Source organism: Prenolepis imparis, unplaced genomic scaffold (assembly GCF_030444845.1).
Source record: "Prenolepis imparis isolate NDT839.2.m4 unplaced genomic scaffold, iyPreImpa1.0 SCAF_6, whole genome shotgun sequence".
Lineage (NCBI taxonomy): Eukaryota > Metazoa > Arthropoda > Insecta > Hymenoptera > Formicidae > Prenolepis > Prenolepis imparis.
The window spans coordinates 7,714,836-7,734,956 of record NW_028141164.1 but is presented as its reverse complement, the minus strand read 5'-3'; the positions used below and the strand labels follow the sequence as shown (position 1 = coordinate 7,734,956).

The following is a 20,121-nucleotide window of genomic DNA, read 5'->3' as shown; positions in this document are numbered from 1 at the left end:
CTCCCCCCCCCTCCTCCTCCTCCCCCGCGTCCCCTCCCCCGCAGTCCCGCGGGAGGCGACTCTTTCGGGCGGTCGGCTCGCCCGAAGCCTGTCTTTGCACCAGCGGTCGCGACACAAACACAGAGATTGCGGAGTCGAGGAGGTTAAGGGGACGGCACGAGCGGGAGGACGCGCCGTCCATCACCATGAAGCTCGTCGACCACGTGGTGAGGAGCTTCAAGGTGGCAAAGATATTCCGCGAGAACTCGGATCGGATAAACAGCATCGACTTCTCGCCGAATGGCGACACCCTGATCTCGTGCTCGGAGGACGATCAGATCGTGATATACGATTGCGAGAAGGGGACCCAGGTGCGGACCGTAAACTCCAAGAAGTACGGCGTCGATCTCATACACTTCACCCACGCGAAGAACACCGCGATTCACAGCAGCACCAAGGTCGACGACACGATCCGTTATCTCAGTCTGCACGATAACAAGTACATACGATACTTTCCAGGTCATTCGAAGAAAGTCGTGTCACTGTGTATCAGTCCTATCGAGGATACCTTTCTCTCCGGTTCCTTGGACAAATCCTTGAGATTATGGGACTTACGTTCGCCGAATTGCCATGGAGTTATGAACGTTTCAGGACGACCGGTCGCAGCTTACGATCCCGAGGGCCTGATTTTCGCAGCGGGAGTGAATTCGGAGAGCATCAAGCTCTACGATCTGCGCAGCTTCGACAAGGGTCCCTTCGTCACCTTCAAGCTCTCCCAGGAGAAGGAATGCGATTGGACAGGATTGAAGTTCAGCAGGGACGGCAAGACCATTCTAATCTCTACCAATGGTAGTACGATTCGTTTAATTGACGCTTTTCACGGTACGCCCTTACAGACTTTTGCCGGATACCTGAACAATAAAGGAATCGCTATAGAGGCCAGTTTTAGTCCGGATTCCCAATTTGTGTTCAGTGGATCTACGGATGGTAGGGTGCACGTGTGGAACGCGGAGACTGGTTATAAAGTTTGCGTGCTAAACGGTGATCATCCAGCGCCAGTGCAGTGTATCCAGTTCAATCCCAAATATATGATGCTAGCATCGGCGTGCACCAACATGGCTTTCTGGTTGCCTACCGTTGATGAAAGTGCATAAGACTAATTTATAAGGTAAAATATAATACTGAGCAATGCTGGCAGGTACTGCTCATCTATAACTTGTGCAAGAGAGAAAGAGACAGACAGGGGGGGTGTGAGAAGAAAGCCAGAGAGAATAACAGGTTAATTAAGAGGCAGCAAGAATACGTACAACTTGGTCGAGCAAATATATATACATTGCATTTACATTGTGTGTACAGAAATGTAACAACTGTTGTATGACCCACTAGTTTCAGGAACGTATCCGAAAGAGTGAACGAGACGAAAGTTGCGGGAGAATAGCTGGATCATCTGCTCGCGCTTCGATAAGTTTCATATAGTGGAATATCGTACACCTTCCTCATCTATTGTCATCGTCAACATCGTCGTCACCATCGTCGTTTCAATATAACAACGTATACTGTCAGATTAGCGATATAGAAAGATTGCCAATTCCATGGTCTTTTACTAAAAGTTTCGAATGTGTCTCACGTATGTATATATATAGCTTCTTCCGGTGTATGTCACATGTGTGTGTGTAACATTTAACAGTACGGAACAAAATTTATTGTACGCCGGAAGAGGTCATTTTGGGATTTTGCGTATTTTGTATCCATTTTCGAGCAATTATCTTAAATTATTACACGATATTGCCGACAAAAATATCGCGTTTATTCACGACGGCGCAACTGTTACATTACATCATCGTTACAAACTTTATATTTTTTATAACTCTGGTCTCGCGTGTATTGTCTCGGAAATAGAATGATTATAGAATTGATTTAATTAAGAAAGGGCGAAATGTGTGAATGATTACCAAATAGTCATTCGAAACCTGTGATTAATTAAACGATTTATCGATTAATCCGATTCGCATAGCCGTATATAGAATCAGGCTGATTTTCTACGCTGATCGAAATCATAAAGAAATATCATTGTCGCAACACATAGATACGTGTGGCATTAATAGTAACTTTGTTTGATCAGTTGTATAATCTTACGATTAGTCGTCAGCCTTCGATTCTATTTTTTTATCTTCCCTTCATCATCCATGCGTTGAAAAATAAAACATACGTATAGATAATTCTAAATAATTATGTCGAGGTAATAGCTATATTATGCGAAACGAAAATTTAGAGTATCGTCTTTTTAAAAATCCATGTAAATGTATGATAACTCAAACGCAACATTTTTCTCGCTTCTGTATACGGCTATGTCTAATCGTATGTATGTAGACTGTCGGTAAAAAACGCCCTATATACATATATACACACAGCGAAGTCGAAGACGTATTTATTATACATCTCGAGAATTCCCGGTATCAGAATAATCGAAGATGACAAACAGGAGAAACGAATAATAATTACCGATATCGCGCGTCGAAAAAGATATTATTGTCGCTTTTAATAAATAAGCTGCGTTTGAGAAAAATACTACAGGAACAATCTCGGAGCAATGTTCCTCTCGCATATCTAGATACGCGACGAAGGATAAAACGATCGACCTTATTTATTATACGCTACGATAATAAGTCCCTGTTTATATAATGTCGATCGTAACTACGATCTTAATAAGACACGGAAAAAGAAAAAAAAAATTAAGATAAAACAGAGAAGAGGCACATAGCGAATTTCTTACGAACTGTCGCGCGATAAATCGGTTTGCGGATGCGTATGATATACCTGTCATAAACACGTACATACATAAACAATTGTAGATGACAGATTCTCGCGTTCGCAAATTATTGTAGATACCGTATCGTTAATCTACGTGCGTGGACTTCCGGCGGGCCGGGTAAGAATTTACATTCGATGTTCTCGTAGGAGAAAAAAAATGCAATTTTTTTTCAGTACTTGAATATCTCATGAAAAGAAGAATAGAATATTCGACATACGTATATTCCGCCTTCGCAAGGCGAAGCGGACGAGCGTCGTCATTCAACTTTGTTCTCTCGTCGAAAAATGAAAAAAAAATTCTATCGCGCTGCTGCTTGTTAGATGCACGTAGCAAATTTGTTACGTCGAATGATTTATATACAGATGTCTCCTTTCTTCTCACGCGAGAATTTTTGCAAATCTTGCATTTTCTTTACTTTTCGCCGATCTATATTCGATCGCCCGCTCCTGTCTCCATTCTTTCGTGTATGTATATAATATACAGTAGTACCCACACACACAAACACACATTTTATTTTTTGTAGAGAATTTTTAAACATCTTTTGCGCGCACGTTTAACATATTTTGTGCAAAAGTATGTATGGTATCAATGATATTTTATTTGATAGATGCGTGCGTTTCTCTATGTATGTATGAGTGAGCGAGCGAACGATTTTATATATATATATATATATATATATATATATATATATATTATAAATAAAATAGCGTGCGAATGATTATATACGTTTTTGTGTGCGTGTCTTTTGCAATATGCGTAAAAGTCTATCTGAATCTTATGCGATTTGTATAGGCGAGAGCTCGCCTCTCTTCTGCGCTGTAAAATAGTATTTTTTTATAACATGACGACACGGTGGCGCGTAAAAAAATCGTATCGATAGGGGCGAATTTGCGCGAGATGAAATTTCTCACATACTTCTACCGTGAGAGAAGAAAAATTGTCGGAAAGAGGTGTGCAACAAAGACTTCGATCCTTTAAGTTGGAATGAAATTTCGTTTTCTAATACATTTTCAAACTCTGCATATGTATTTTTACGCAAGTGCCACTAATTTTAAATATTCAAAATTAAATTTTATAGGAAAAAAATTTGACGTTTTTTATAAATTGTCTATGTGTGTGTAACGTTATCTCTATCTTTTCATATGTATCATAATCTCCTATAAAGGCGTATATTGAAGCAGGTACTTTAAATTATAAATATTTATTATATTTATAATTTTAAAGAACAAGAAGATAGAGCGTAACACGAATATATGTTTACGAAAGAGCCACCTAGCATCACGTATATTAAAGTTTCACATTGAAATTATAATAACGTGCGCTATGTAATTACGATCGGTGATTAATTATTCATAGCCGCTTTTTGTTCAACTTGTGACGTCTTGAAATAACTCGTTTACCTTCGATGAAAATGTATCTTGTAACACTTTGTATTCTTCTTTTTTACATATTTTTTTTTACTCTTCGCGACAAAAGGATCGAAGATCGATGTCAAATCATCTCGTGTCGCTAGGAACGATCCACGTATTTAGATTAAACGCACAATTCGATGCACGTCATACTGCCAAACAACCGAGTGAGTGTCCGAATACAGGACCCGCGCCTTCAATTCGTTCGATGTCGAATTTTTCAAAGCTCTTTGAAATCGAACGATCGACTGTGCTACTATTATTATACTATGTTAAGCGTGTGTGTGTATGTGTGTGTGTGTGTGTGTGTGTACATATAGATTAAACCGCGGGTTCTCGAAGCCCTACCCGCGATCGGCGAATTATTGGCGACAGTGATCGACCACCTATCTAGATCTATTGTAGACGCGCGAAAATACTGAAGAAATACTGTGTGTGTTCTCTTCTTCGGGATAAAAACGGATACGCATAACAATAGAATTGTATATATCCTAAAAAAAGAAAGACGAAATATACAGTCGACATGTAAACACTCGTGTTTCGTACAAAAGTAACTTACATTGTGTACGATGAGAGGTCATCTGTAAAACATCGTTTCGTGTATATAGCCAAATGAAGCCAAGTCTCTCTCTGTAGTTTCTTACATGTCGCAGTCGACGATGTCTTTTCTATCGAATAAATTCGCGACCAGGATGATCTTCGTGATCTTTGGCGAACCGGAAGAACTATATGATGCAGGATGATCGTCTCATGTGATATGTAGAACCTATCGCTGTATAAGACAGTGTATTGGTGTTCAACTTAAAAAGAGCCTGATTGTTTCGAACTCTGGCGCGTTCAACGTGCGCTAAATAATAACGTGATTGTACGCCCCTCCGATCGTCGGTTCATTCTACGGCTATTTAACATAGGGATTTAGAGTCTGGATTTAATTTAAGATAAATGTATACCTAGTAAAGTGCAAGTGAAATAAGCGAGTTTAAAATACGCTTCGAAAGAAGATACGTGATAGTTCTCTCGAGTTGAATAAACAACTCTTTTTATCTGTAATTGCTTGCATTCGAAAAGCATCTGATGTATCTTGTAATGAAGAAGAAAAAGAATCCGATTTTTCGTGATTCTTCTAAGTTCCTACGTTAAGTCTTCGTATAAGAGAATTGTTTTCGATAGTCAAGTAGACAGACAGAAAAGATCATTCGTCGTGTTGATCTTGACTTTCGACAAGCGATCGGTAGCGAGAGGGCTTCGTATCGATCGTCGTAAGTTGCCGTATGCGTTTTTTTGTAGAATACTATAGAAACGTATGACAGCGTAGACAACGCATTGCATTGTAATTGGAGCGATTCGAATAATCACGCATTACGATAAACTAACGAAACGATATGTATGTGTGTATTTTCGTCTATTGAAAGCATACGAGGAAGTTGAAGAGCACATAGATTTCTTTTGTTGCATTTTTATGTGTTAAGGAACATAGATTTTTCTTTTGCTACTAATTTGATTTTACCAGAGTTGCAAAAATTCATCAGAATTACTTGACAACTTGATCCAGTGTGCGTACTGCGTTCATAAATTATAAATAATTTCATAATTTAATAATGATATGAAAAGGAAATAGTCGAAATATCTTCGATATTGTAGTTTATACAGTTATTTATTTTTTTTTGTTTGAATAGCAAAAGAATTCACTTATCTCAATTAACGAGTTTTTAATTTTGACAAATTCGATGCATCGTAAACTATACAGATATTTCATTAACAACATTTTGTTGATTACTACATAATCGTTCCAATTTAAACTTCTGGGCTGTTTGAAGATAAAATAACTATATGAGCGATGTAAATTTTCGTCCGCCGACAGTTGATAGTCACACTACATATCAGCATATTTGTTAAGACATTTGTTAGATTTCATTTGACAGAAGAGAGAGATCTCTCAAGTGTACAAAAAAAGGAAGACACCTTTTTTACATACTTCTTGGAAATAAATGTCATCTCAATCCAATCACTTAATGTGCAGGCTAAATTGTATTTTTTATTTTTCTGTAAAACCATTTGACTCGAACACACGAGACTTTACTCAAATAATAAAAACACTTTTTTTGTACATCTATTTCTCGTCTTTTTATTTATTTGACTCGCAATTATATGCTTTTAATATCCACTTTGCTTAATAATTTACATCAGCAAAGATATAAATAACAACGAAAAATGCCAATTATAAAATTATATATACATACATATATATTTCTCTTAATATGCACTTTAGATATTGCAAAAAACGACGTCTTTTTATATAATATATACGCGCGAATGCAATCAATCAGTTCGATTCCATTTTGTCATACTTACTATAGAAAAAAAATTTGTGATTTTATTTGTCCATTGTTTGTATGTGATACAACGTCTTCAATTCATCCGATATAGTATCCGGTGCTCCGGACATTAGATCTCGCCCTTCCATCGTTTTTGGAAAAGCTATAACGTTTCGTATGCTCTTCGCATTGCAGAGTAAGCAAACGAGACGATCTAATCCTTGAAAAATATAGAATAATCGTACCTCGTCTTCAATTTTTAGATGCAAATATAAAATTAGACAAATAGAAGTACCTATAGCTATTCCACCATGAGGTGGAGCTCCATACGTCAAAGCTTCGAACAAGTGCGATAATTTTGATTCGTCTATGTTCAACATTTTCAATATCTGTCTCTGTAAATTTGCATCATGGATTCGGATGGAACCTCCTGCAATTTCTGATCCATTCATAACCAGATCATAATGCAAACCTCTCACCTATAACAAAGAAAGACGTGTATTAGAAATTACGACAAAAATAATTTACACCATACTTATATATCCTTAATTTTTCACTTTTAAAGGAACGGTCGTAAGATATTCCATGTCATCTAAATGAGGTTGCGTAAACGGATGATGCGTTGATTGCAACTCTTTCTCAAATGTGAATAATGGAAAGTCTGTGATCCATACAAGTTCGGTTTCGGACGAACGTATCTGTTCAGCTTTTGCTTCCAGTACATTTGTGAATTCTACACGTAGCTTTCCTAAAAGTTTCAACTAAAAAATATATATATATATAGTAATTAATATATAGTGATATAGTTAAAAAGAATAATCATTTATTATTGCCAAGAAAGAGAATCCAGACTTTTTATACTCACTGCATCTATTTGACGTCCAATTGTTAATAATACTGCATCTCCTTCCTGTAATTTGCAGTACTGCGATATATCTTCTGCTACGTTTTTTGAAAATAATTCATCTAATTGAGCTCTCCACAAATTATTTTCAATTTTCAATTGAACTAACTTTGTTGTACTGAAATAGTCATTACGAATCTTGGACAATTCATTTCTGATAGATTTTGTTAAGTACTTCTACAATATAGAAACTGCGTCAACATGGTAGTAGGATATAAGTATATATTTAAAAATATAGTTTAAATAAATAACTTACTGATTTATTTGGGAAGATTAACGCATACACCTTCTGTTTATCATCTTCGAGTTTCATGGTTCTCTTTAATACTGATAAATCAGAGATATGTGTAAGATTTTGTATCTGAAAAATTCATAATGTTATTACGTGCGTTTGTGTGTTAAGAAATAAAAGATTAAAAATTCTGTATACTAAAATTCTCTTACTTGATATGGAATCCTCAGGTCTGGTTGATCAGTACCATACAATTCCATTACATCTTCGTAGTTCATAAGCTTGAAAGGCACTTTTATAGGGCTTAATTCTTCTGGCCATGAATACGCCAATAAATTTTCAATCAAATTCATTATTCCGTCCCGCTCAACAAACGACATTTCAATATCTAGCTATAACATAACTGATAATAAAATAAAGCATTATTTATATATTTGCACAATGTAATTACCTGAGTAAATTCTGGTTGCCTATCATGTCTGGCACTTTCATCTCTGTAACACCGAGCGACTTGAAAGTATCTGTCAAAGCCACCCACCATAAGAAGTTGCTTGAATTGTTGGGGACTCTGTACTAGCGAGTAAAAGTTACCCGGTTGTCTAGTAGGCACTATAAATTCTTGTGCACCCTAAATAATAAATCCATTTTATACATTTATGAGTTGTATTAAAAAATAAACACCTTTCATATATACAAAAAAAACATACTCCTGGTGTATTTTTAAAAAGCGTCGGTGTCTCAATATCCACAAAATTGCATTCATTGATTAAAAACTCTCTCATCTTCATTATTAAAGAGGAACGCATTCTTAAATTTCTTTGCAATTCAGGATATCTTAATGAAAGATATCTGTATTTCATTTGTTGACTCTCCTTTGCTTTATTATACTCCCTAATAAATATTGGAAGATTATGTGATGCTACATTTAGAATTTTCAAGGATTCTACATATACTTCTATATCGCCAGTTTTCATTTTATTATTCTGCTGATCCTTAGGTCTTGCTACAACTTTGCCTACTATGCTTAAAACACTCTCGTAAGATAAATTCTGCATAGTTTCGATCAAATCCTTTCTCTGAAATCAATGTTTTCAATATTTTAGATGAGATATTAGTACATTTCAATAAATATCACAACTGTTTGCATACATCTTCTGGTATAAGTAACTGTGTCGATCCATAGGAATCTCGTAATATTATAAATTTTCCTCCCATTCTTTGAAATTCCACCCAGCCGCTTAATTTTACTTCCTCTCCAACATTTTCAAGCGTCAATTCGCCACATGTGTGTGTTCTCAAAACATATCTATTAACTGGCGAAACTGTTTCTTTCTTTGAAGGTGCTGACTTGCCAACTAAATTATGTATGCAGCCTATGTAACGCGGCTTTTGCTTCTTTAAGAGAAACTGAAAATAGAAAAACAAGATTTATATCTTCTTGTATTATCGAATATAAATAATATTTGTATATATAAGAATACAAATATATATATGTATAAGAACATTATATTTTTTAGGTTATAATAAAAATACAGTTATATTAAAATGAAATCATGCTTCGTATAAAATATTTAAAACTTACATTTACTTTACGGACATTACTCATTATCGGTCGCACATGATATTTTAACGTAGCATTCGTGCAATTAAATACAATTTTAATTTTGCTAACAAACATTTTGTTGACACACTGGAGTGTTTCAAAAAATGTGTTCGATCTTTTATTTCATCCGTATATAAATTACATGAAATTATCTTCTTTTCTCTATTTAAACATTTCTCTTTTATAAAAATGTTGTATTTTACATAAACATATGTGCAAAAATGATTTTTCACTCTGACACGTGCATCGACCGATTACACAACAAAAATAATTCAAGTTTTTCGTATTAAATGTCTCTCAAAAATGAACGATTTATCGAGAAAATTTATTACAAATTAATCATAATCTTTACTTCGATAATTCATACAAATTATATTAAGAATTATTTGTTTATATTCAAAAGATTACATCTTAATTTTAGCTCATCTTTGAATTGTGTTCGAAAATCTGAACAACTCGGAATGACTTGTGATCGACCAATCAGATCAAAGAATTCTTTACTCCTTTCGCCTTGATTGGCTCGCCGCCTGCCAAGACTTTCGCGCCCACTTGGCAACTAACACGATACGCGGTTGTTTCGGCCGCGCATGCGCAAAAAACCCGGCCCATATCGCCACACTGCTTGATTGGTCCATCGAAAACTGTTTTACTCATAGGTGGTAGATTTTCGAACACTTGTCAAATGATTGTTTACGTGTGAAAATTTGAGGTTAGTTTCAAATCGACTTGATAGTGTGAAAAATATCTTTGAGTAAAATTGATTACACATTTTAAAGGGCCTATATTTTTATAATAAAATATACAAGGTTGGTTCAATTTGTTAAATGCAATGAAAATCATTTCACTTGCAATTATAAACAGATACAAACTATAGCCTATCTATTTTCCCAATCTGTACTAACTAGTATCAAATCTATATCGTCAAATGTCAAATATACAGATACATGTGTTAAATAATTTTTACAAAACATTTTGGAGACACTCTTCAATTTAAAAAAATTCTAATATTACGGTTTTCTTATATCAGGAAAGAAAAGCATTTATGTAATAAAATCTTACAATTTCGTATACCGATTATACCTTGAGGAACGAGAATGAAGATTTCAATATTTAATGAAGATGATTCTGTATTGCTAGTAGGAGAAGGCAATTTTTCATTTTCTGCAGCATTATTACGATGCAATTTAAACATCAATCTTATCGCTACCTGCTACGAATCTAACGTGAGTCAAGAGACTACAAAAGAAAATATAAATTACCTTCGAAGCAACGGTTAGTAAATCGTATGAGTTTGTTGCATATACTCACAATATCGTAATCAAATTGTTGCAATTAATTGAAAGAGAAATTCATTTATGCTTTTCTTTCCAGGTATCTGTGTATTGTTTGATGTGGATGCCACAAAATTGGAAGAATGCCTCGCATTAAAATCTAAACTATTTGACAAAATTATTTTTAACTTTCCTCATGTTGGTGGTAAAATGAGAATAGAAAAAAATAGGAATTTGCTGAAGAGTTTTTTTGTGTCATCTGAAAAAATGATAAAAGAAAATGGTCAAGTATTAGTAACATTGTGCAATGGTCAAGGTGGAACGCCTATGGACAATCCTAAAAGACGTTGGGATGATTCATGGAAAATTGTAGAAATGGCTGCACATGGAAATTTTATACTGACGAAAGTAGAACCCTTTTTGTGGCAATCTTTTCAAGATTTTGTTGTAACAGGCTATCGCAGTTTAGAAAAACAATTTCATACAGCACGCTCGTTGACACATTTTTTTATGAAGAGCAAGTCACCTACAGCATATAATGTTGCACCTAGCAATAAAGTAGACATTCTTAAATGGGATACAAATAATGTTACATGGAAAGAAGTAACAACCAATATTGAAAACAAATCAGATCATTATGATGTCAAGTGCATTTATTCATGTACTTTTATATTTGATCTAACTATGTCTACCAACACGAATTTTAATACAGTTGAATTTTATCAATTATTATACAATTATGCAGGAGTTATTATTGATAATATTGATTTTATTGATTATTATCTGTCTCCTATTAATAAAAGGATAAAAAGAACTTGTAGAATAACTTATAAATCAAATTATATACCTTTATATAGAAAAAAAGTTATTGAATTGCATCAAGATGTAATCGCGAATTTTATAGAAGACAACTTTCAAGTTGCTGTCTCAAGATAGCCCGAATGCATAATTAGCTGAAGATATACAAGCCATTAAAAAATACAATATACAAACCATTAAAAAATAAAAAATAAATTATATTTTATTAAAATGGTACATATGTATATATATTAATTTAAGATACGAACGATATTATATTTAATAAAATATGAAATTCATATCTTTTGTAATTATTTTCAGATGCATTGTCTTCGTCATTTGAGAAATATCGTCGCATGCAATGGAATTCAAAGACAAGGCTGTGAAATAATTTTGAATAGAAACAAGTACGAAATTTCAAATAGGAACTTATTTAGAACATTATTTGTCACTGCATGTGTGCACAAGGACAAATCTGTAGCCAAACCTTTACGTAGTACAAAACCAAAATCAAAACGTAATACTGTACAGTATTTTGTTGATATAAAACAGGTAGAAACATTAATTTTTAAACATCTTGAAAATTATATTTAAAAATATTGAGATATATCAAAATTTAAATATGAATGTATAATTATTAGACAAAAACAATCGGAGGAAAGGGTGGAGATGGTGAAATATCATTCTTACGATTGTGGGTCAATGATCGAGCTGGTCCTGATGGAGGTGATGGTGGGAGCGGTGGGCATGTAATATTTCAAGTAAGATTGTCATAATGAATATGATTACTAAACAACAAAATCGAAATATATTACATCTGATTTTATAACAAAGATTGTGTAATGTTCAGTTTTATTGTATAGGCAAAAACAAATGTGAAAGATCTTCGACATATAAGTTCTGTAATTAGAGCTGAAGAGGGTGAAAAGGGTTACACCAAGGATTGCTTCGGCAAAAACGCGGAACACACTGTGGTAGAAGTACCCGTTGGATCAATCGTGCGTGATATAAAGGGTAGAATATTAGCCGACTTGGATCAAGATGGAATGATGTTTATCGCCGCGAGAGGTGGTGCAGGTGGGCACGGAAATGCCTTTTTTAAATCAGATACTCAACAGTCACCAGAAATATGCGAGTATGGAGCTATCGGAGAAGTCTTGCAATATGTGATAGAAGTAAGAAGTATGGCCCACATTGGATTAGTAAGTGTTTTATGTGTATGTATATATAATATTTATATATATTTTCTCGATAAATCATAATTATTGCTATAATTCTCCATTATTCATTTGAAAAAATTCCAGTGTTAATTTTATTAAAGAATGCGATTCAAACATCCTATATACATAAATAAATATCATAAACACATTATAAAATATTTTTATTATGAAAGATATATAAAAACGCGCGCGCGAGTTATATTTTTCATATTTTTTTATAAACTTGTTTATAGATTGGTCTACCAAACGCTGGTAAGAGTACACTTTTAAGAGCTATATCCAGAGCTAGGCCAAAGGTAGCAGCGTATCCTTTCACTACTCTGAAACCTCACATAGGCATGATACAATATGACGATTACGAACAAGTTGCAGGTAATTTATTTAATATAAACGCAAGAAAAACTATTCTTCCTTTCTCTTCGTTTTTACTCTATTTAATCATTGTTTCAGTGGCCGATATGCCCGGTCTCATAGAAGACTCGCACAAGAATAAAGGGCTTGGTATAACTTTTCTCAAGCACGCGGAACGTTGCGCCGCTTTAATATTTATTTTAGACATTACACAGGACGAACCATGGAAAACTCTAGAAGTTCTAAAGTATGAAATTAATCAGTTTAATGAAAGATTGAACGACAGGCCACATATCGTTGTAGCAAACAAAATAGATTTGCCTGATGCTGAGGTGAGAACAATTTAAAATTCTCTTTTTTTCTGTTTATTAATTATTATCCCATTAATTTAAATGTCAATAATAAAGAAAAAAAGAAAGTATGATAGTTGTAATAAAAATTTAGAGTAGTTTTTACAATATAGTTTCAATTTATATTTCAGATTAATTTACAATTACTCAAGAAATATGTAGATTTGCCGATAATTCCTATCTCTGCCAAGCTGGGCACCAACATATCCACTTTATTAAAAGAGATTAGGATATTGTATGATAATCTTAAAATCAACACATCGGAAGAAACCGACGACCTTCTCACATAATGTAATGAATCGTATTTCGATACAAAATGTGTAAATAAATGTTTTTATTTGCAATAGAGAGAGAGCTAATTGCTATTAATTAATTAAAGCTTTTGTGCAAAATGTAAAATTCTTGATTACATTTTTTACTTGCGGCTGATTCAAAATTGTAGAAAACCATCTATTTAAATTCGTATATTGCTTTCTATAATGCGGGTCTAATATATATTCATATAAAGACAATAGTGCGATAAAAACTGATATATCTGCAAGACTGATTCTTTCTCCTATCAAGTATGTTCTTGTATGCACTATGTTGTCCAACGTTTTTAAAGTACAAAGAAGATCTTCTCTAGAAACCTTTGCATTTGCTTTCATATCTTTCGAGACGGAAGTGTTGGTGAGTGAGGGAAGCAGCCAGCCGCTGACTGCCGGTAAAATATGATTTTGGGAATAATTCATCCATTGCAAGACCTGGCTGGATGCGAACAAATCATCTTCACACCGTAGCTGTGAATTTGATAAAAAGAATGCGATAGCATTGCTATCGTATAATGTGACATTTGCTGCTTTTAATATTACATTGCTAGAATGTGTTTTATCATTTTCGATTTGTTTAATAATTAAACATTTGTCACTATATTGCGCGATTATTTGTAAATAATAGCATTTAACGCTCCCAACATTCGTGTAAAGTATCAATTTTGATGAAGAGTCCGTATCAAATGATCGATCATCATTTGATATTTTATTTTCTGAAGTCTTACGAGTATCGTTAACGATATTATTATTGTCTGAAAGCAAATATACACACAGTTCCTACACAATTTCTTATTCTATAATATAAATTATATAATAACAATGTATATAATAACAAATGTACGTATATAATAACAATTTCTACACTTACTTATAATCCCAAGTTTTTTCTTGGCAAATTCATTGGCCTTGTTTACTATTTCGTTCAAACATGCTATATTGGTCCCGGAAGCTTGCGCAGATTCAGGTTTTCCGCCTCCTTTGCCTTGCATCATAGGCGCGATCGCTTGGATCCATTCGTTTGCTTTCAGTCCTTTGGAAACCGCGGACTACGAACAATTTAATTCGACATTATACAAATGCTTTTATTTTTTATCACGCGCGATACACACTTCTCAGAATAAACAATCTCTTTACCTTTGGCACGGAACTGAGAGCAAATATCTTTTTGACATCGCAATCGACGCTTATAAGCAAGGCGCTAGTTTTCGGCGATAAAGCTCTAATTTTTTTCAATGCTAAATCCAGAGCTTTCGTATTACTGTATGCTTCCAATACCTCGACTAATACATGACATCCAACTCTGGAATGTATTATAGATTGAGCAGTTTCTACAGCCGTGTTAACAATAGCTGCCTTTGCTGCTCGTTCCTTATCGTCGAGAGACTTCTTTAATTGTTTCAATGTGGCACGCATGTTATCCTGCATACAAAGAGAAATTATTTTGCGCATCAATATTTATCATCAATTGAAAGTGGAAAATTTATTAAATGTAATTACCTTCCTCCAGCCAGAAATAACGGCATGCGTTATTTCCTCTGTCAGTTCTACTATCTTCTTCACATATTCCTTGGAATTTGTTCCAGACTTGTCGGTTTCAATCATTTTTTGAAGCTGAGATAATTGATTTTGCAACAATGTTGCCGTTCTAAGAGCTTTTGCTGCTTCCGGTCCGGTGAGCGCCACTATACGCCTGATACCTTTAGCAATAGCTTCTTCGCTAGCTATTATAAAGTCACCTATATGACTGGTGTGATGCAAATGTCTACGGAAAAAAATCGTCAATTTGAAGAAACAAGTATGAAACGTGTGTCTCTGTAATTTAATATGAACTGCACTTACGTTCCACCGCAAAATTCCACGCTAGTTTTAAGAGCGGTTGTACTTAGAGGATTCTTTTCTAGATCCTCAATTGGTATACCCATACTAATAACGCGTACTGGATCGGGATACGTCTCTTCGAACATTGCACGCAACCCCTGAATAGTTTTCGCTAAAGCTAAATTACTTTCCTTAGCATAAATTGTTTTATTTTCTTTGATCATATCAGTGGTGATAGTTTCCGTATTTTTCACTTGTTCCGTTGTCATCGGTCCTATTGTGAAAATTCAATGACAAGTAAGAATAAATTCGCGTGATAGTTCAATTTACATTTTTTTTCGACAATGTTCGACAATACCTTTGTTTGTAAAATCGAAACGGAGTCTATCGGGTGCGACTAATGATCCTTTCTGATCGGCTACTGTTCCCAGAACTTTCCTAAGAGCATAATTAAGAGCGTGCGTGGCGCTGTGATTAGACATTACAAATCGTCTGCGTGCCGTATCCACATTCGTGTAAACTTTATCTCCTTTCTTCAACATACCCTCGCCTACGGTACCGATGTGTAGCACATAACCGGCTCTAACTTGAACGTTCTTTACCCGAATCTCTGTAGCCTTGTACAAAAGAATACAGCGATATTAATAATCTCGTTTTTCCTTATGTGCAGTTAAAAGCGAATTCGTGTCCGCATACCTCATCGTTGACTTTCACTAAAAATCCTTCGTCGTATATCTGTCCTCCTTGTTCCGCGTAAAAGTTCGTTTTATCCAATAAAATTCCAACTTCTTGACCAGAAGTTACTTGATCGACGAAAGTTTTGGCGCGTCTCAGTGCGATTACAGTACCGATACACGTTGCAAATTCATACTCCTCGTATTTGACCGCACTGATCACCTTATACTTATATTTAGAAGAATCGTCTGTAGGTTTGATACCACGTTCTTGCAATTCAGTGATGGCATGGATATCTAAATTAATTTGATCGTCTACTCCACCAGCTTTATTTTGGGAAATTAACTGTATAATTAAGAAAGTATAAATATATAAAGTTTTTTTCATATTAAATTAATCAATTAATTGTTACAGAGCGAAATATACGATACCTGCGCTTGTTTTTTAGATTCTTCGTAACCTGCCATATCAATTTTTAATCCTTTTTCCTCAGTCATTAACTGAGTGAGATCTATTGGGAAACCGTAAGTATCATACAATCGCCATGCGACGTCACCTGGTACGGTATCGTTCGATTCTAACTTCGCTATCGTTCTATTTAGCAAATTACGACCGCGCGATAAAGTTTTCAAAAATTGAGCCTCTTCCTCATTCACGATATCAATTATACTTTGTGGATCTTTTGTTACTTCTGGAAAAACTTCCCCTGTAATAACAAAAAATTAACTTAGAAATAATGCAATAATAAATATAGAGACTTCTCTCATTATGATAAAAAATATTCACCGAGAAGATCTACAACTACATTTACAAGAGATCCAAAGAATCCAGGCTTAGCGTTTAATTTTTCGGTCGCATAACGTACAGCACGCCGTAAGATTCTTCTCAACACATATCTATCAAAATAGAAATGTATTATATTTAAAAAATATAAAAGAAGACATAAAGAAACAAAGTTTTAGGTAATCTCGCTTACCCTCTACCAGTATTATCAGGCATTCCTCCATCTGCTAGAGCAATAGTGATAGTTCGAGCATGATCAGCCAGAACTCTGTATGCCATATCAATTCCGTTGACATCATCAGCTCCTATTTTACCTTGATAGGGTGGAGCACCTGTAGCCTTTTCAATCGCAGCAAACAGTGGCATGAATAAATCAGTATCATAATTAGCACGTTTATTCTGAATTACTGATACTAGTCGTTCCAAGCCCAAGCCACAGTCTATATGTTTTTTTGGTAACGATTTCAAACTGCCATCTGATTCTCTGAAATATTGATATAATTAATATAATTAAATTATTTATTAAATTTGAAATAATTAAAAGTTTATATAATTTATAAATGAGTTTATAAATGTTAGAACTTATACATAAATTAAATTAATACCTATTGTATTGTATAAACACGAGATTCCAAATTTCCAACACATCAGGATCATCCATGTTTACAAGATGAGCCGCTTCTCTACCACCAATACGATCGTAATGTAATTCACTACATGGTCCACAGGGTCCAGTTTCACCCATTTCCCAAAAATTATCTTTCATGTTGCCTGGTAGAACATGCGAGGCAGGTATTCTGAAGATTTATATATTATACAAATTTACATTTTAAAATAAAAAAAAAACATTAAAACACATAGTTAAAATATATTAATAAAAAGAAGAAAAAAGATTACAATATATTAAGAAAAAGATTACAGAATTTAAAATAATATATAAAGTTATTTAGATAAATGAATTAATTTATAATGGATAAATTATTAATTTTTAATAGCTAAATGGATTGGTTCAAAATAATTATATATTCAAAAATATGACTGAAAAGAATACCCAAAAGAAAGCCATAAGTTCTTGCACTCATTATCTGGTGCCAATCCATTCTTCTCATCACCACCAAAATATGTCACATATAATCTATCAGCTGGTAGTTTCAATACATCCGTTAAAAATTCCCAGGCCCAAGCACATATTTCTTTCTAAAAAAATAACATGATTTTCATTCTCTCTGTACAGTTAAAATTATTACATATTAAAATTTGAGAGATGATTATCAATTTTTTCAGCAATTTTTATTTGATTGCTTACCTTAAAGTAATCTCCAAAGGACCAATTTCCCATCATTTCAAAGAAAGTATGATGATAAACGTCTTTACCAACATCATCTAGATCATTGTGCTTGCCACCAGCTCTAATACATTTTTGACTATTGACTACGCGCACCCATTTTGCCATATCACTATTAGGATCAACTGTTCCTAAGAATATCGGCTTAAACTGAAATACATTTTTATAATTAGAAATACAGAAGAATAAGAAATAATAATTATAATGATTAAAAAAATAAGAATTATAATAAGAAATACCTGATTCATTCCAGCATTCGTAAAGAGTAAAGTTGGGTCATCATGAGGTATCGTTGAACTCGAATGCACATATTCATGACCCTTACTTTTGAAGAAGTCAATGTAAGCTTGTCGTATCTGCTTTGCATTCATATTGATTGATCTTTCAATATCCCAGATTTTTCCACGACTCTCTTCTATAAAGAAATAATAATATATTATTGAGATATTAAATATATGCACATATTGCATCAGTTTACCATATGGCTTTGAATAACACCAAATGAGATGCGAGGTAAGTAATGAATTTATTTATCGAACAACAATGAAAAATACTTTTTCTGGTAAATTGTACAATTGTATTTTACGATGACCAATAATATATTCAATATATATATATAAAAAATTTATGACAGTTGGTGCAAAACTTACTCCCAACTCCCAGATGAAACACGAAAGTCTGGACAAACACAAGTAGTCTCCACGTATCAATAATCAAGGCACGAGGTGAAAAGAGAAAGGGAAATAAAGAAAAAATCAGAGCACATGTATGTTACAACTTTTGTGCTGTCGTACAGAGCCGGTAAAAAAAGTCCCTGATAAGCTAAGGTGCCATTTACATTTGTCGTACGAGTATCTGTCGATTGGTTATTGGCTAGGGAATTTCTAGAATCTCGAAAACGGCAACCAATCAACAGAGCTTGTCAAATGACAATGTGATAACGCCTTTAAGCTAGCCAAAGCGGACGATCTTAATTGTATGTAGGATAAACAATAAATAAAATAACGCAAAATGCCGTTTATGATAGGCAAGGAGCCTATAAGGCGAACGGTAAAATACTTAATGTCTGGTCAGTTGGTCTTAAAGGATAAGATACAGATATTTTCCATTAATTATAATACGCACAGTGAGCATCATAAAGGCGCAAGGTGAAGTTTCAGGTTATATGTAATGTTATACCACATGAAGTCTAAAGTTGTGATTTTGAATAAATCTTTTAATCTCTTTGTTTTTACAGAGAATTCATATTTTGGCATTTACCGCAGCTGCAATACAAAAATCCCACCGTGCAGATAGTTACTTATAAAAATATGACACCATCGCCATTCATAAAATGCTATTACGGTAATGTGGTATATCATTTACATTTTTGATATTTAATATAATAATTAGAAAAATAGTTACATGTTGATTCAAAGGCATACATTCTACGATGTAAAAAATTTATTTGCAGAAAATGGAAAGACAATGGTAATAGATATGGATAGCAAATCCAAGGACGAGATACTTGAGCATCTCATAAGAGTAGTAGGGAAACCAAAGACGACATTAGTACAGGAAGCTATAGCCAAGCAAAAGAAGGACAATCCAGCGAATTTCGGAGTGGGTTGCAGATTGAGCTGTATGTGTCACGTTCCAGGACAATTGCCGTGTCCTGGTGTAGTGCCTTTACCAGATCATATGCGTGTAAAGAAGATAATAGAAAAACTACAGAATAATGAATAGACAAGCTATCTGTTATTAAAGATTTGTTACAATTGTATTATAATTGTGTTACACATAGATATATACATATACATTGTCATTATGTAGCCAAAAAATAATTTGCACACTTTGTATGTCTTGTTACAAAGCATTTTACATGTACATTTATTATAAAAAAGATTTCCACATTACGAAAATACATCAATGTATATATTAAGCGTTATATTACGAAGACTTGAAA

The 20,121-nt window shown here is 34.1% G+C and overlaps 5 protein-coding genes across 9 annotated transcripts; 3 read left to right on the top strand and 2 right to left on the bottom strand.

Moving 5' to 3' along the window:
- The first annotated feature begins 38 nt into the window (after positions 1-38).
- Wdr82 (WD repeat domain 82) lies at positions 39-8,308 on the top strand. The gene is made up of 2 exons (XM_083040848.1): positions 39-1,147; positions 1,366-8,308. Exon 1 carries the CDS (start codon positions 186-188, stop codon positions 1,131-1,133), a length of 948 nt encoding a protein of 315 aa, XP_082896974.1. The 5' UTR covers positions 39-185; the 3' UTR covers positions 1,134-1,147; positions 1,366-8,308.
- Positions 6,575-9,536, bottom strand: Asprs-m (aspartyl-tRNA synthetase, mitochondrial). The gene is made up of 10 exons (XM_083040837.1): positions 9,234-9,536; positions 8,801-9,058; positions 8,359-8,727; positions 8,103-8,279; positions 7,864-8,043; positions 7,676-7,780; positions 7,381-7,596; positions 7,073-7,276; positions 6,811-6,994; positions 6,575-6,735 (listed from the first exon to the last, which is right to left on the bottom strand). Exons 1-10 carry the CDS (start codon positions 9,327-9,329, stop codon positions 6,575-6,577), a joined length of 1,950 nt encoding a protein of 649 aa, XP_082896963.1. The 5' UTR covers positions 9,330-9,536.
- Positions 9,537-9,938: 402 nt separating this feature from the next.
- On the top strand, positions 9,939-13,534 carry LOC145937707 (mitochondrial ribosome-associated GTPase 2). 5 transcript variants are annotated; one of them, XM_083040986.1, is made up of 7 exons: positions 9,939-10,060; positions 11,645-11,875; positions 11,965-12,084; positions 12,187-12,540; positions 12,777-12,915; positions 12,994-13,226; positions 13,376-13,534. In XM_083040986.1, the coding sequence occupies exons 2-7, from the start codon at positions 11,645-11,647 to the stop codon at positions 13,532-13,534; spliced, it is 1,236 nt and encodes a 411-aa protein (XP_082897112.1). In that variant the 5' UTR covers positions 9,939-10,060. The 5 variants fall into 5 exon arrangements, 4 of the variants coding, with proteins under 4 accessions (XP_082897112.1, XP_082897113.1, XP_082897114.1 ...); XM_083040987.1 differs by having other exon boundaries at positions 9,945-9,963; XM_083040988.1 differs by lacking the exon at positions 9,939-10,060 and adding an exon at positions 11,421-11,557 and having other exon boundaries at positions 12,187-12,525.
- A 29-nt stretch (positions 13,535-13,563) lies between these two features.
- On the bottom strand, positions 13,564-18,976 carry Alars (alanine--tRNA ligase, cytoplasmic). Its single transcript, XM_083040984.1, has 15 exons — positions 18,827-18,976; positions 18,416-18,591; positions 18,138-18,326; positions 17,883-18,028; positions 17,437-17,628; positions 17,025-17,315; positions 16,835-16,944; positions 16,480-16,754; positions 16,070-16,393; positions 15,732-15,990; positions 15,395-15,647; positions 15,053-15,317; positions 14,690-14,974; positions 14,424-14,601; positions 13,564-14,307 (listed from the first exon to the last, which is right to left on the bottom strand). The coding sequence occupies exons 2-15, from the start codon at positions 18,545-18,547 to the stop codon at positions 13,610-13,612; spliced, it is 3,597 nt and encodes a 1,198-aa protein (XP_082897110.1). The 5' UTR covers positions 18,548-18,591; positions 18,827-18,976; the 3' UTR covers positions 13,564-13,609.
- A 142-nt stretch (positions 18,977-19,118) lies between these two features.
- Positions 19,119-20,073, top strand: Mrps25 (mitochondrial ribosomal protein S25). The gene is made up of 3 exons (XM_083039994.1): positions 19,119-19,324; positions 19,414-19,520; positions 19,630-20,073. Exons 1-3 carry the CDS (start codon positions 19,188-19,190, stop codon positions 19,899-19,901), a joined length of 516 nt encoding a protein of 171 aa, XP_082896120.1. The 5' UTR covers positions 19,119-19,187; the 3' UTR covers positions 19,902-20,073.
- The last annotated feature ends 48 nt before the right edge of the window (positions 20,074-20,121 follow it).